The sequence below is a fragment of the Chiloscyllium plagiosum genome, unplaced genomic scaffold (genome assembly GCF_037043375.1).
Source record: "Chiloscyllium plagiosum isolate Xiang-an unplaced genomic scaffold, Cpla_swu_hap1 HiC_scaffold_8, whole genome shotgun sequence".
In the NCBI taxonomy this organism is placed as follows: domain Eukaryota; kingdom Metazoa; phylum Chordata; class Chondrichthyes; order Orectolobiformes; family Hemiscylliidae; genus Chiloscyllium; species Chiloscyllium plagiosum.
The window spans coordinates 38,298,267-38,314,600 of NW_028270146.1; the positions used below are offsets into that span (position 1 = coordinate 38,298,267).

General features: G+C 38.6%; 1 protein-coding gene across 6 annotated transcripts in view; it reads right to left on the bottom strand.

Moving 5' to 3' along the window:
• Positions 1-16,334, bottom strand: part of lrrc9 (leucine rich repeat containing 9) — a 237,547-nt gene that overhangs the window by 149,089 nt on the left and 72,124 nt on the right. For all 6 annotated transcript variants that reach the window (XR_015757872.1, XM_087989715.1, XM_043697264.2 and 3 more), the window contains 4 exons: positions 15,893-16,110; positions 14,621-14,752; positions 4,768-4,947; positions 425-542 (listed from right to left, as the gene is read on the bottom strand). Coding sequence is in view for 5 of the 6 variants with exons in the window: in XM_087989715.1 (XP_087845841.1) it covers positions 425-542; positions 4,768-4,947; positions 14,621-14,752; positions 15,893-16,110 (648 nt within the window). In the remaining variant the exon portion in view is untranslated. The remainder of the gene's footprint in view (positions 1-424; positions 543-4,767; positions 4,948-14,620; positions 14,753-15,892; positions 16,111-16,334) is intronic.

The window sequence follows — 16,334 nt, forward strand, 5'->3', positions numbered from 1 at the left end:
AATGTTTGCTTTAAAATTTATTCAAGGACATGGACATTGTTGGCTAGGTCAGAATTTATTATCCCATATCCAAATACCCACTGGGCTATTAAGAGTCAACCACATCCTTGTGGACCAGATAAGACTTCCTTCCCAAAGGACATTAGTGAACCAGATTGGTTTTTGCAACAATCAATGGTAGTTACATGGTTGGATTAAAATTTCATCTTCTGGTCTGGTGGGATTTGAACTCATGTCTCCAAAAATTCACCCAACATTACCACAGCGTCACCACTTCGACTTTATCTGTGCCAAGGAATCAGTACAACATATATTTTATAAAAGAATGGAAAATTAAAAATGATGCAAGTTAACAGGTATAATTCCCTTTCAAATTAGGATTTTTCCATACAAAAGTATTGTTACTGAATTTTTAGGTACGTACCCGATAAACATCTGCTTTTTTGAAACCACCCTCAAGAATCTGGAGAATTTCATTCTTTTCAGTAGATAATTTGGGATCATATATGTAAAATAGGTATTCCAACATCTTACTGTAGTTTCTAAAAGAGGATAGAAATTGTTGATTTCAGTACAGTATTTATCTGATAAGGCAAAATTAATCAGTAACTATGCAAGATGTTGCAAATCTAACTTTAGATATTTCTAAGCTGTTGTAAGGTCTAAATATATTTTATATGAAATATTAACTGGAAACAGAAGTTTAGACTGTGTTGCAAAGAAGGACCAATTGTATTAATTCATTTTATATTCATATTAACACTGCTCAAAAACATGCTGTTTCAGAGGTCACAAAATCTGGGAACATTGGTTTGAGGCTCAGAATACATAAAAACCCTTCTGTACAATGTATGAGTAATCCCAGAGAATGTTGGTGTTAATCCAGGGATGTGAAAAGAGTGGCCTAGAGATTTATGAGAATAGTTTGTGATGTACTGATATCTGGAGAAAGGATCCTCAGGATTGGGGGAGGGGAAGTAAAGTTAAGGAGCACTGGGGAGGAGTTTCTGTCAAGCATGTGAAAGCACACTCAGAAAAAACCAACTGCCTTCGGGTCTTGGATCATCTGACCTGCTATACCACCTTCTCAGCCTCTTCTCTGACACACTCATGGACCTAGAGGCATCATGCAATGCTCTTTGGTTGCTGGTTCATGCATTTAGCTTCACGTTTTAAAAAATATATTCTACCTATTTATCTACAATCTATTTCTATGTACATGTGTGATCTTTAATAGGAGTATATTTCCAGAAAGAAACACAAATTACTGGATATCTACAAATTAAAACATTCATGGTATATATTTCCACTTTTTGACTCTCTGCTGCTAGAAGGATAACAGTACATGTGGGCAAATATAGAGTTTCAAATTCTTTTATCAATCACTCATCAACTTGAAACAGATATTATTCTGCATCCCTTGCTGTCACTGAGGCAACTTTGTGGAGCTCCCTATCCAATGCCATTGCCACAAAAATTTAAATTCAGAGAGTTGCATAGGGCAAATACGAGACTCTTAGGGCAACAAAGTAACAAAGCCTGGTTAACTTCTCAAAATCAAATTTCTTAAGCTCACAGACGCCATTTTAACACTGCCAACAGAGCCAGGAAGAGAAATCATAAGTCCTGATGTTTGTCCTATTTCTGGGCCCCTTAATAACTTCCCCCTGTGCTGAGAATCGGGAACCACAGTCACAGCAGAGATGAACTGTTTAATACAGATTAAGCAAAATTTCTTGCCTTTTGAACTTTATGCCTCTATTTATAAAACCATTCAAAGGCTCAGGTTTCAGTATGACATAAAAATACTGCTTTGCCAGACAGTAATACAAAACTTGATCAATTCTATTATGTAACAACTTGTTTCTTTGAATATGGTCTCATGCGATATCTGGACAACATCCAAAAGACTTGAGCATTGCAAGCACCGTAAACATCAATTCCGTGCACAAATGAGAATACCTTGAACGAATAGTGACATATTTTAAGAATTGGTTTAACTTGCAAGTGACAAAACTTCCAGTAACTTAACACTGACCAATTCACCTGCAATATTTGCATCCACACAAGTGGATTTTGTTAACAAAAATAATTACACATTGAATTGAGTGATAAATATTTTCTAATTTTAAATTGAAACTAGCTACACTTACAAGTGCCCAGCATGGAGCACACAACAGGAGAGCAAAGTAATGCGAATTCTGGAAATCTGAAACATAAGCAGAAAATGCTTGAAATGCTCTACAAGCCAGGCACATTTATAGAAAGAGAAACAGAATGAACACTTTGGATTCACAATCGTCACTAATTTTTATGATCACTGACCTCTGTATCTCCCTGTACATATACTGCCACACATTTGCATCACACCTATATTTACTGGAGCAAAATCAGGCCTCTTTACCAACACTGCTAAAAGCAGTAGTCATATGAGCTTCTCATTGTCCTCAGCACCACACTGAACAAGATAAGGTATGAATAAAACATAACAAATTACTGACCCAAAAAAGTCTAAATAATACATTGAAGACTTAAAAAAATAAATAATAAAATATAACAATTGCAAAATACCAGGTTGCAGAGCTAACTAATGGCAGCTTTTTGATGTTTTCATTTAAGAAATAGAGCTAGAGAGAGATATAGGCAAGGTTTCAAGTCTGAGTCATGAAGGAACATTCCTTTTCATTCTGTTCTATGCATGAGAGACTTGGACTGTATATTAGCATCATTTCAGGAAGCTCAACCACTTTTATTGAACCTTCCTTTGGAAGCTTCAAAAGATCAGATAACGGACAGAATACCAGATAATGAGGTACTCACACAAGCAGGTATGCCAAGCATCCTCACCAAATTGAGACAATCACAACCAAGTTAGGCTGGTCATGTAACCAAATGCCTAACACTTAAAGCAAGTCTTCTATGGTTGGCTAGAGTCTGGGGTGCATTGTCATGGCACTAAATGGAAGTGCTACAAGCATACGTTGAAGAATTCACTTGTGAGCTTTGATACAACTTCAAGACCAAGGTGAATCAATCCCAGGATTGCTATGCTTGGCATCAACAAATAAAAACTATGGAGCTTGCGGGGCTCAAGGGTGGAGGAGCGGGAAGTGGAGGAGATGCGGTGGAGAGCATCGTTGACCACATCTGGGGGGACATTGCGGTCTTTGAAGAAGGAGGCCATCTGGGTTGTTCGGTATTGGAACTGGTCCTCCTGGGAGCAGATGCAGCGGAGATGAAGGAATTGGGAATATGGGATGGCGTTTTTACAGGGGGCAGGGTGGGAGGAGGTGTAGTCTAGGTAGCTGTGGGAGTCGGTCGGTTTATAGTAAATGTCCGTGTTGATTCGGTTGCCCGAGATAGAAATGGAGGTGTCTCGGAAGGGAAGGGAGGAGTCTGAGATGGTCCAGGTAAATTTGAGGTCGGGGTGGAAGGTGTTAGTAAAGTGGATGAACTGTTCAATCTCCTCGTGGGAGCATGAGGCAGCGCCGATACAGTCATCGATGTAGCGGAGGAAAAGGTGGGGGGTGGTGCCAGTGTAGCTGCAGAAGATGGACTGTTCCACATATCCTACGAAGAGGCAGGCATAGCTGGGGCCCATGCAGGTGCCCATGGCCATGGAGTAGCCATGGATCGACCTCATCCTTCTAAATTCCATAGAGTATAAACCCAGAATCCTCAACTGCTCCTCATATGACACGTTCTTCCTTCCCAGAACCACTCTTGTTAACCTCCTTCAGACCTTCTCCAAGGCCAGCACATCCTTCCTTACAAAGTTCAAAACTGCTTACAATATTTCAAACATCTGATCAGAGCTTTAAACAGTCTCAGCAATAAATCTCTGCTCTTATAATTCAGTCCTCGCAAAATGAATGTTAACATTGTATTTGCCTTCCTAACTGTGAACTGAACCTGCATGTTAACCTTAAGAGAATCTTGAACTTGGATTCCTGAGACCCTTTGTGCGACAGATTTTCCAAAGCCTTTCCTCATTTAGAAAATAGTGCATGCTTCTATTCTTCCTACCAAAGTGCATAACATCACACTTTTCTACATCATATTCCATCTGCCACTTCTTTGCCTACTTTCCTAGCCCGTCCAAGTTTCTCTGCAGCTTTCCTGCTTCCTCAACACTACATGTCCCTTCACTTATCTTTGTGTCATCTGCAAACTTAGCAACAATGCCCTCAGTTCTTTCATCCAGATCATTAATGGATAACATGAACAGTTGGTCCCAACAATGGCCTCTGCCTGATAATGAACATGGTTGTTCTTTGTTCTGGATGTAAGTTTTTTTTGCTGAGCTGGAAGGTTTGTTTTCATGAAAACAAACCTTCCAGCTCAGTGAGCAAATTTACATCCAGAACCTCAACCTGAGCCACAAATCTTCTGAAAACTCGCTAATGGTTGTCTTTGTGTCGAAGGATGATCAAGACCATGTTTATTACTCAGGACTGTGAGGAAACAAAACATGTAGCAGTAAACAGGATTTCAATTTATTAGTATGATTTATTGAATGTAAAAAGGAACACTGTAGTATAGTTCCTTTAAAACACAATAGCGACTGCTTTCAAATTATTTTATTGGCTGTAAAATGCCTTGGGATAGCCAGAGGCTCTGAAAGGCATTACATACATGGAAGTTATTGTTTTCTTAAAGTGATGAGTTGTAGATTATTGCTTTGTACAAAATTAGCAAGATTTTAAAAGTTGTTTTGTAAGACTGTATTTAAAAAGTAATTTAAAAGCTGCAATTAAAACAACTTACTCTGATTTAAAAGGAGATCCTTCTTTATTCAAAATAGATTGGATTTTATCCTCATACTTAAGGCGTAGCACTCGATTGTGAACTCTGACTATGCGATTTATTTTTAACCCTGTCACTCCAAGTTTCTTGAAGTCCCAAGCACAGAATCGAGACAAGATTACATCATAGCAGGAAGTGAACCTGTCAAGGGAAAGAATATTACATTTATTTACACATAAATATCCTGAATTCATACACTGTTGTAGTTTACTCACACACAGTATAGAAAATATATTCTATACATCTGCTACCATCAAATAAATTAAAAAGTAGCCTCATTGTTATTGTAGAACAATTTTAATGTTAATGTTGAAATACTGGTAATTAATTCTTCCTTGGAAATTTTGAAATTTTAAGATGCTTTTTTTTAAAATGAAAAGAACATCTTGTATAAACTTTAAATTACAGAACCACATAAATTTAAGAGTACAGGAGGCCTGTCAGGCCATCATGTCTGCACTGCTCTTAAGCATCATTTGTTGTCAATTTCCTGCTTTTCCCCTATACCCTTACATATTATTTCTATTCAAATAATTAAACACTCTTGAAAACCTCAAAGAAGCTCAAATGATATGAGTGTCTACATACAATTAAATTCCAATATGTAGTGCATGACTGGTACTTAAAAGCTATTCTAATACAGTGCTTTGTGCAATGCTATGATTACTATCTACTGACTTGAGCGTCACAAAGCTAGCAGCAAATCCAGAAAAGGTTTTCAGTTCCTTGGCAACCAGCTGATGGTTAGAAACATTTTTTTTCTTAAATTGAATCTTTAAGTTGAAATCTGATGAATTTATTCTTGTGATGACACTGATTGTAGGACCAGAGCCAGAAAAAAAAGGCACAGCACTGACAGCAAAGCTTAAACATAAATGTCATACATTACAAATTTCATAATGGCAAATATCCACAGGATAAAAATTCTTGGCTGCCTCAAATTAAAACAAAAATTACAAACTTTGTTAATACTTTAAATATAATTCAAGTAGTTTAATTACTTGTTACGATAAATCACAAAGTTACAAATAAAACTACCAATAATCAGCAAACATAGCAAATGCACAACAGAAATTATCTAAAGGATTTTTTCAAGTGACTTCAATGACCAGATTGGATTTTCTTCCAATGTAAAGCTACAAATCCAAAACTAACTGTACTTAAAAATAGTCACTAAAATCTTACAGTAAAACTGCCTCCAATAAATGTTCTCTACATAGGCCTAACATTTTAGGGCTGCAGGTCAATTTTTGAATGCAATTCATGTACAAAATACTTACCTCAGGTTTCCTTCAACATTTTCCTATGGCTTCTTTTTCTGTTTGTGAAGGTACAATAAAAAGAAATTCCAGCTTTTCAGAGTCCTTTCATGTGTGCCATCCCCTAGACTAATGTACTCTCACTAGTAATCTGGCCATACGTTTTTCCAACTCAGTTTATGGCGACTTTGACGCACCTCAGATTTTCCAATGCTTTCAGTCCGGCTTCACAAATCTCATTCCGCTCTGAGCCCTCTTTCACAAATTTCATTGAATTTTTGCCAGCATTCCTGTAGAGAATCTCCAAATAATTGACTTCAGCCTTTCCTGTCTCCTCTTTGGCTTCTATCTCAATTATAAGTTTATAAGATATAGGAACAGAATTAGGCCAATCTTGGCTGATATGTTCCTCAGGAGAAAGTGAGGACTGCAGATGCTGGAGATCAGAGCTGAAAATGTGTTGCTGGAAAAGCACAGATCAGGCAGCATCCAAGGAACAGGAGAATCGACATTTCGGGCATAAGCCCTTCTTCAGGAATATGATATGTTCCTCACTGCATTTTCCTGCCATTCTAAAAGTTCTTCCCATTACTCTAAGGCTGTGCCCCCAGGTCCTTGTCTCTCCTACCACTGGAAACATCTTCCCAATATCCACTCTAACCAGGCCATTCAGTATTCTGCAAGTTTCAATTAGACCCCTCTCATCTTTCTAACTCGATTAAGTATGGACCCAGAGTCCTCAAATGTTTTTTATATGTTAGGCTATTCATTCCTGGAACCATTCTTGTAAACCTTCTCTGAACATGCTCTGGCTCAATACATCCTTCCTGAGATATAGGGCCCAAAACTGTACACTGTACTCCAAATGTGGCCAGACCAGAGCCTTATTGAGCCTCAGAAGTACATCCCTGCTTTTATTTTCAAGTCCTCTCAAAATAAATGCCATCATTGCATTTGCCTTCCTAACTACTGATTCAATCTGCAAGTTTACCTTGAGAGAATCCTGGACTAGAACTCCCAAGTCTCTTTGCATTTCAGACTTCTGAATTTCCTCCCCATTTAGAAAATAGTCCATGCCTCTATTCTTCCTACCAAAGTGCATGTGACCTCACACTTTTCCACGTTGTACTCCACTCTCCCAACCTGTCCAAATCATTCTGCAGACTCCCTGCCTCCTCAATGATACCTATCCCTCTACCTACAAGCTTAGCCAGAAAGTCATCAGTTCCTTTGTCTATATCATTAATGCATGAAGTGAAAAGTTGTGGTCCTAACACTAAGCCTTGCAGAACACCACTTGTCACTGGCTGCCATCCTGAGAGGGACCCTTTTACTCCCAATCTCTGCTTTTGGCCAGACAAGCAGGCTTCTATCCATGCTAGCACCTTGCTTGTAACATCACCGGCCTTTATCTTACTCAATAGCCTCCTATGTGGCACCTTGTCAAAAGCCTTCTTTAATTCCAGGTAGATAATGTCCTTTGGCTTTCCTTGGTCTAATCTGCTCATTACTTCATCAAAGAATTCTAGCAGATTTGTCAGGCGTGACCTTCCCTTCATGAAACCATGCTGACGTGGTTTTATTTTACCATACATTTCCAAGTATTCAGAAATTGCTTCCTTCACGATGGATTCCAGGATTTTACCCACGACCGAGGTTAGGTTAATTGGTCTGCAATTTTCAGTCTTCTGTCTTACTCCCTTTTTAAACAGGGGTATCATATTAGTGATTTTCCAGTCCTCTGGGACCCTCCCTGATTCTAGTGATTCCTGAAAGATTACCACTAATGCCTCCGCTATCTCTGTAGCTGTTTCCTTTAGAACTCTGGGGTGTAGTCCATCTGGTCCAGGTGATTTATACACCTTCATTCAAGCCATTAGTTTTTCTCGCACCTTCTCCTCGGTAACGGTCACCATACTCAGCTCTGTCCCCTCACTCTCTTGGGTTTTTGGGAAATTACTCGTGTTTTCCACTGTGAAGACTGATGCAAAGTAATTATTTAGTTCCTCAGCCATTTCTTGGTTCCCCACTACAATCTCTCCTGCATCATTTTCCAGTGGCCCAACATCCACTTTTGCCTCTCTTTTGCCCTCTACATATCTAAAGAAACTCTTACAATCTTTCTTTAAATTACTGATTAGCATGCCCTCATTTCCATCCTTAATTTTTTTTTCATTGCCCTCTTTGTAAGCTTCAACCTTTCACTCCAATATAAATTAAAAATCTGTTAACTCCTCCGTAAATTTACTCACTGTCTTGGCATTCACCGCACTTTGGAGCAGCGAATTTCACAGATTCACAACCCTTTGTGAGAAATAGTTTCTCTCAACTCTGTTTTAAATTTGCTACCCCTTATCCTAAGACTATGACCTCTCATCCTAGAATGCTCCATAAGAGCACGCATCTGCTCCACGTCTACTTTATCCATACCTTTTATCAACTTGAATACTGCAATTTGATCTGCCCTCATTATTCTAAATTCCAGACAGTACAGGCCTAAACTGTTCAATCTCTTCATATGACAAACCTCTCATGTCTGGGATCAATCTATTGAACTTCCTCTGATCTGTCTCCATCTTTCTCCAAATATGGGGACCAAAACTGTGCACAATACTCCAGGTGCAGTCTTACGGTATAGTTGCAACAATACTTCCTTACCTTTATATTCTATTCCTTTAGCGATAATGTAATTTATCAAATATGTATTAATATTCTAAGTCAGGACTTGCCCAACAGGACTACACCTCTGAAATTCATGGAAGGAAACTTGTCACTTTTAATATCTAGAAATTATAGATTTATCAGTTTCTAAGGACACTGGGATTCAAATTCAACATTGTTACTTTTTTTAACATAATATTAAAATGGACACATTAATAACCAATTTATCAGGATTGAGGCCTGCAAGGATTCCATTTGCATTTGGGCCACTCACTGCAAGCTTGGCTGGACATTTTAAGGCAGAACAGCTAGCTGCCTTTGCAAAGAATTCGTTCATGGCACATGGCTTCACAGGCTGGGCTAGCATTACCCATCTTTGGTTGCTCATGACATGATGACAAACTGTCTTTTAGAATTCAAAGTTTGTGAGAAGATTTGTAGCTCGGGTGCTTGTTGTTGTGGTTCTGTTTGCCGAGCTAGAAGTTTTTGTTGCAAATGTTTCGTCCACTGTCTTGGTGACATCCTCAGTGCTTGGGAGTCTCCTGTGAAGCGCTTCTGTGGTGTTTCCTCTGGCATTTATAGTGGCCTGTCCCTGCCGCTTCCGGTTGTCAGTTTCAGCTGTCCAGTATATTGGGTCCAGGTCGATGTGTTTGTTGATGGAGTTTGTGGATGAGTGACATGCTTCTAGGAATTCCCTGGCTGTTCTTTGTTTGGCTTGCCGTATAATGGTAGTGTTGTCCCAGTCAAATTCATGGTGCTTGTCGTCTGCGTGTGTGGCTACTAGGGATAGCTGGTCATGTCGTTTCGTGGCTAGTTGATGTTCGTGGATGCGGATCGTTAGCTGTCTTCCTGTTTGTCCTATATAGTGTTTTGTGCAGTCCTTGCATGGGATTTTGTACACTACATTAGTTTTGCTCATGCTGGGTATCGGGTCCTTCATTTTGGTGAGCTGTTGTCTGAGAGTGGCTGTTGGTTTGTGTGCTGTTATAAGTCCTAGGGGTCGCAGTAGTCTGGCTGTCATTTCAGAGATGTTCTTGATGTGGTAGTGTGGCTAGTCCTTTGGGTTGCGGCATGTCCTCGTTCTGTTGTCTTTCCCTTCGGCATCTGTTAATGAAATTGCGAGGATATCCGTTTTTTGCGAATACCTTGTATAGGTGTTCCTCTTCCTCTTTTTGCAGTTCTGGTGTGCTGCAGTGTGTTGTGGCCCTTTTGAATAGTGTCTTGATGCAACTTCGTTTGTGTGTATTGAACCACAGCTTCTTTTAGAATCACTGCTCTTCACTTGAAGGTAGACTGCAATGCCATTCGGGAGGGAGTCCCAGCATTTTGACCCAGTGACATGTAAGGAACAGTGATATATTGTCAAATCAAAATAGAGTGACTTGGGGTGGGCAGTGTATTGCAGGTGGTGTATTCCCTTGTATCTTTTAGATAGTAGTCGCCATGAGTTTGAAAGGTTCTTGGTAAGGAGTCTTGCAGTACACCTTGTAGATCTTATACACTGCTGCTACAGAGGCTATTTCTCCTAAATGACGCCAACGGTTTGAATGTTGGAGCTGTACTCATTCAGGCAATTGGGGAGAATTCCATCACACCTCTGATTTATACCTTGTAATCAGTGCATGGGCATTACGGAGTCAAGAGGTGAGTCACCCACTGTAAGATTACTCACTTCCTACCTGCTTTTGTAGCTACAATATTTACATGGCTAGTCCAGTTCATCTTCTAATCATTGGCAAACACTGAGGATGTTGGTACTGGGGGATTAAGCAATGATAATGCCATGGAATGTCCAGACATAATAGTTCAATACACTGTTGTTGGAGAGAGTTAGTGCCTGTCACTTGATTGGAGTGAATGGTATTGGTTTACATGACGGCCCAAACCAACATTTTGCCCAAGTGTTGCTGTATTTGGATATGAGCTGCTGCAGTAACTGAGGAGTCATGAATATGCTGAACAATGTGTAATCAGCAGCAGATATTCTCTCTTCTGACATGATGATTGAAGGAAGGTCTTCGATGAAGCAGCTGATGATCGATGGTTGGGTCAAGGTCACACCCTGAAGAACTTCTGCAGAGATGTACTGGAGCCGAGATACTTGACCTCCAATAATCGTAATGGTCTTCTTTTGAGCAACCTGCAAGTTCAACTAATGGAGAGTATTCCCAATTTTTATTGACTTTTGTTTGCCACATTCAGTCAAATGTAGCCTTGAGGTCAAGTGCAATTACTCTGACCCCACCTTTGAAATTCCAATGTTTTGTTCATGTTGGAACCTAGGCTGAAATGAGGTCAGGAGTTGAGTTGGCCTTGTGAAAACTAAGTTGAATGTCAGTGAGCAGGTTATTGCTATACAAGTGCAGCTTTATAACTTCATTGTTCACTTTGTCAATATTAAGAGTAAACACATGGGGCAGTAATTGACCAGCCTGGACTAGTCCTGCTTTGTGAACAGGGCATCATAGGGCAATTCTGCACATTTTTGGCTAGATATCAGGGTTGTAGCTGAACTCAGAATCTCTACAGTGTAGAAGCAGGCCATTTGGGCCATTGAATCTACACCAATACTCCAAAGAGTATCACACCCAGACCCCTACCTTATCTCTGGCACAAGGTAGTATAATGTTTAATTACAAGTCTAGTAATAACTGAAATAATTTTCAGTTGGCATAAAAACTCAAATGGTTCACTTATATTCTTTTGCGAAGGAAAATTGCACTTGACATCAAGGCTACATTTGACTAAATGTGGCATCAAGGAACTCAAACCAATATCCTCAGTGTTTGTCAATGACTAGATGATGAACTGGACTAGCCTTATACATTATTATGCATTTCTGATCTCTAATCCACCTGCCTTGCCACTCCCTGGACACCATGAGCAATTCGACATTGCAATCCACCTAAACTGCACATTTTAGGATTGTGGGAGGAAACCAGAGCACCTGACAGAAACCCATGCAACCTCAACCACGCAGACATGGAGAGATGTGCAAAATGTCACACAGTCACTCAAGTCTGGAGTTGAACCAGAGTCCCTAATGGGGAACCTTGGGAATTTGGCAGAATCAACAGTGCTGAGCTTTTTATTACCCTTTCTGCTGTCTATGTTTAAGCCAGTTGATCCATCTGGTTTTATTTCTCTTTTTTTCAGGTTTTGTTGCAGTTGATACAACTAAAGGTTTGCTGGGTAATTTGCAAGGACAAGTGTAGTCACATGTAAACCAGACCAAGTTAAGGATGCAATTTTCCTTCACTAAAGGATATGTGAACCATTTGAGTTTTTATGTCAACTGAAAATTGTTTCACAGTTATTATTAGGCTTGTCCTCTACCTTATGCAAGGTCCCTATAACATTACCATTCAATACCATCATAATTTTTTGCCTCAACTCAACATTCCTACCCAGTCCCCACATGCATTGAATCAGTGTAACAAAATTATCAATCTTAGACTTGAATACACTCAGTGATGGAGCTACAGCTGGAGGAGACAGTGACATGGTAGTAATGTCTCTGGACCAGTAATCCAGAGGCCCAGAATATAGCCATTTCCATTCCCACTATGGCAACTGCTAGAAACTCAAATCAATTAACTAATAAAAAAATGAAAAGCTAGTCACATTAATAGTGACCATGAAGCTATTGCTAATTGTCATAATGCCTTTCAGGGAAGGAAATCAACCATCCTTAATTGGTTTGGCCTCTACATGACTCCAGCTCTACAGGGACAAGGTGGATTTGTAAATGAGCCTTGAAATAAACTGTCAAGGCATTCAGTTGAATTGAATTAAACTGAATTAGCTTGGTTGTCACATGTAACCAAACATGTATAGTGAAAAGCTTATAGGTCACCACTTACAGCACCATCTTAGGCACAAAGGTATCTTGGTACAATCCTTAGTTACAGGATAGAGAAGTTAAGAAATAAAGTTACATTATAGCTATACACAGTATAGCCATAGATCAGAAAAACAAGAAGCAAAGTTAAAAAGACAAACATTACACAGTACAAGTACCAAGTCAGAAAGGAATGAAACCAGATGAATGACTCAGTAGTGCTTGAGTTGCCAAAATGTCCTCACACGTAGGAATGGACATCACACTGTCCACATAGCTCTGCACTAATTTGGTACCCAATTCCTCCATGCCTTCTCAAATTACATGAAAGCTTTCTGGCAGATTTTCTATTGCTCCAAATCTTTCAAGTTTCATTAAAATGCTCATCCGTGTTCTCAGAACATATGTATAATCTTGCTGGCACCTATACCACCCTTGTCCCACACCATGGCTGAATGGGCACATTAGCTTTTTAACAATAGAAATGTTCCAAGGAGCGTTATTGGACCAAAAACGTTTATTGTTTCTCTCTCTACAGATGCTGCCAGACATTTTGTGTTTCTCCAGCAATTTCTGCTTTTATTTCAAATTTCCAGCATCTGTAGTATTTTACTTTCACATGTGGTGAGGGGAGTTGGGCAAACTATCTGCAGTTTGAACAGAGAACAAAAATTGTGGGAAAAATAATTAGGACCAAAAGAAAAGGTCTGGGTACAAGGGTACAGTCATCATTTTTTGTTTAACAATCACTCTTAGCCACATTCTCACATTCATACCCATTCCCTGTTGATCACATCCCAATCTGTTCTGTAAGAGACAGAGAACAAAGTAGCAAGACAGATTATAGCTGTGTAGAATTATGAAAGGATGAGATGAAACCAGGAATATTATGAATGACTCCTGATTGATGGAGAATGTGCATTGAACATTGTGAGAATAGTGGTGCAGCGGGTGGAATATGAAGTATGAAAATATATTCATTGACTTCGACCTTTGAATTTATTGTGATACTATGTTTACGACACCAGGGCCACTCTCCTGACATTTCTCACCACTATTATTTGCTCCCAAAACCATTTTCAAAGATTGGATCGTGGGTTTATTGGCCTTTGTGGACAGATTATGTTTAGCCTTCTCTCCACTACAATTTCCAGCATCTGGGAAACTTGGAACAGGCTCTGGTTCCTTTTGCATTAAATTGATTATATCCTGCTCAGATTTCTCTTCCACGATCAACTCCAACAAAAACACAGTTCTCCTCTTTTATTTTTTTAAGATCAATCTAATTGGTCACAATATGGCCACATCTCAGAGGTACCTGAACTCAGATCTTCTGGCCTAGACATAGGGATAATACCCTGCACCATAAAACCCTTGCAGCTCTCCTTTAAGAGTATAGACTGACTTTAAATAGAGTAGGTTAGCTGTAAGCAGTATTAGTTTCACATGACCGTGGGCTTCAGCTCAGATATGCTACCATTCAGCAACACATTTATTTAGGCAACAATCACACAAATTATCAAACAGCAGATATTTTTAATCAATCTGCTCATGCATGTTACAAGACATTTCTGGAGCAGGTACGACTTGAACCCTACCACTGTGACACAAGGCCCTTGTTATCAGGCAGCATGCTATCCGAACAACGTGATGCAGACTACCATCCATTACAATCCCCATGCTTTATCTCAGGGACTGTATAATATAATCCCATTGTTTCCTTGAAAAACATTATAGTACTCAGTTATAGTTTTATAAAAACAATACTAGGAAGTATAAGTTCATGCCATTAGAAAACCTATTTCTCAATGTGAACAAGACTGTGGGAAATCCCTGGATGGAATTAAAAATGAGAATAATATCCTATTAAGGACTAAATGATTGCTGTCATTGCTGAGGATCTATATGCTGTGTTTGCTAGAAACTAAGCAATCACCTCAAGTTTCAAGAGGAATTATTCTGTTCACTTTTAATTACTGTTCTAAATAATATTTGAAATTTGGTGATTAAGTATTACGAGGTTTCTGTTAGGAATTTGTAGTTATCACCATACCATACATCAGAAGGAGTGCCTTCCTCAAAGCGAATGTTTCCCACGGTTTCCAGTTCAATTAACAAAAACAGAATACTCAAATTAAAAAAATCAACGATTGGCTTCAGTTCAGTCTGATACTTTACTTCAGTTCTGTCAAAGAAAAGATAGGATGGAACGACTTATTTAAGTATGACAAAATAAATATTTGCATTTGATTTTAGGTTAACAGTGAAGCCAAACACATTTTAGTTAGCACATTATCACATGTCTTTTTCACATAGTCTGAGCAAAGGAAACTATGAAGGGAAACTTTATTATGCAAGATTCGTAAAATGCACAAAAAGAGCTGGTGGTAGAAAGGCATTTAGGTATCTTTGATATTCCGCTAAAACACCCACAGGAAAAAGTGAATCAACTACAGTTAAGAAACTAAGTTAAAGATTGCATTAGATCAAAGAAAGTGGCTTACAAGAATGCCAGAAATAGCAGTAAGCATGAGTATTAGAACAATTTAGGAAATTGGTAAGAAAAAGGAAAAGAGAATACAAATGTAAGCTAGTAAGGAACATAAAGACAGACTGTAAAAGCTTCTGTTGATATATGAAACGAAAGAGATTAGCAAGGGCAATTGTGAGCCAATTAGAGGTAAGGACAGGAGCATATATAGTGAAGAAACTAAACAGTTACTTGGTGTCTGTGTTCATGAAAGAAGTTACAGGAAATCTCCTAGAACTACTAGGCAATTAAGGGTCTTGAGTAACTGAAGAACTAAAAGAAATTCATTTTTTAGTAAAGAGGCAGCATGTGAAAAATTAGTTTGTTTGTTTGAGGGTTCAGAAATCTCTGTATCAGATAAGTTTCATCTCAAAGTTTCATCTTGTTGAGTGGAAGGCAACAGATGTAACTTCACTAATCAAGAAGGGAGGAAGACAGAGTAGACAACAATAGACTTATTAGCTTATCATCTGTAGTAGTGAAAATGTTAAAATTCATTTTAAAGGACGTGATAATTGAACAGTTTTGTTGAGTCAACACAGATTTCTGAAGAAACATATGTTTTACAAACTTGAAGTTGTTTTGAGGATGTTACTTGCAGCATAGGCAAAAGGAGAACCAGTGAATTTGTGAATTTTCAGAATGACTTTTGATAAAGTTTGCCACATGAGTTTAGTGAATAAAACTACAGTATATAGGATTGGGAGGAATATACTAGTACAGATCATTATTATTAGAGAAATTAAACAGCTTTTGCAATATCATGCATGATATATCACACAGTAATTTACTCACTCATCCAGCCTGTTGTTCCAAAATGTTAGTCTTTCTTTCAGAGCATCCAATTTTTGACACATTTTCTGCTCTTCATTGGAACCTTCTGTGTTGTCCTTTAGTGAATTACTATTGCTGTACATTTCTTCATTCCTGTCTTTATTCCTCAACCCATTCAGAAACGTCTTCACAGAATTTGGTCTTTTGCTCAAATACAGCTTTGTCAATTCTGATTCTAGCTGTTTCAAGAAAATTGTTTCATTAACTATTATCACATTTTTATTAAAAAATGTTCAATCTTAGCCATTTGCTTACAAGATTACATTAAAAAATAAATATATTATACAACGTGACTTCATTGCTTGATCCTGAGCATTGAGGATTGGGTCAATGATTGATTCACCACCTCAATGTCTGAACATCGAACATAGAAACTTACAGCACAGAACAGACCCTTAGGCCC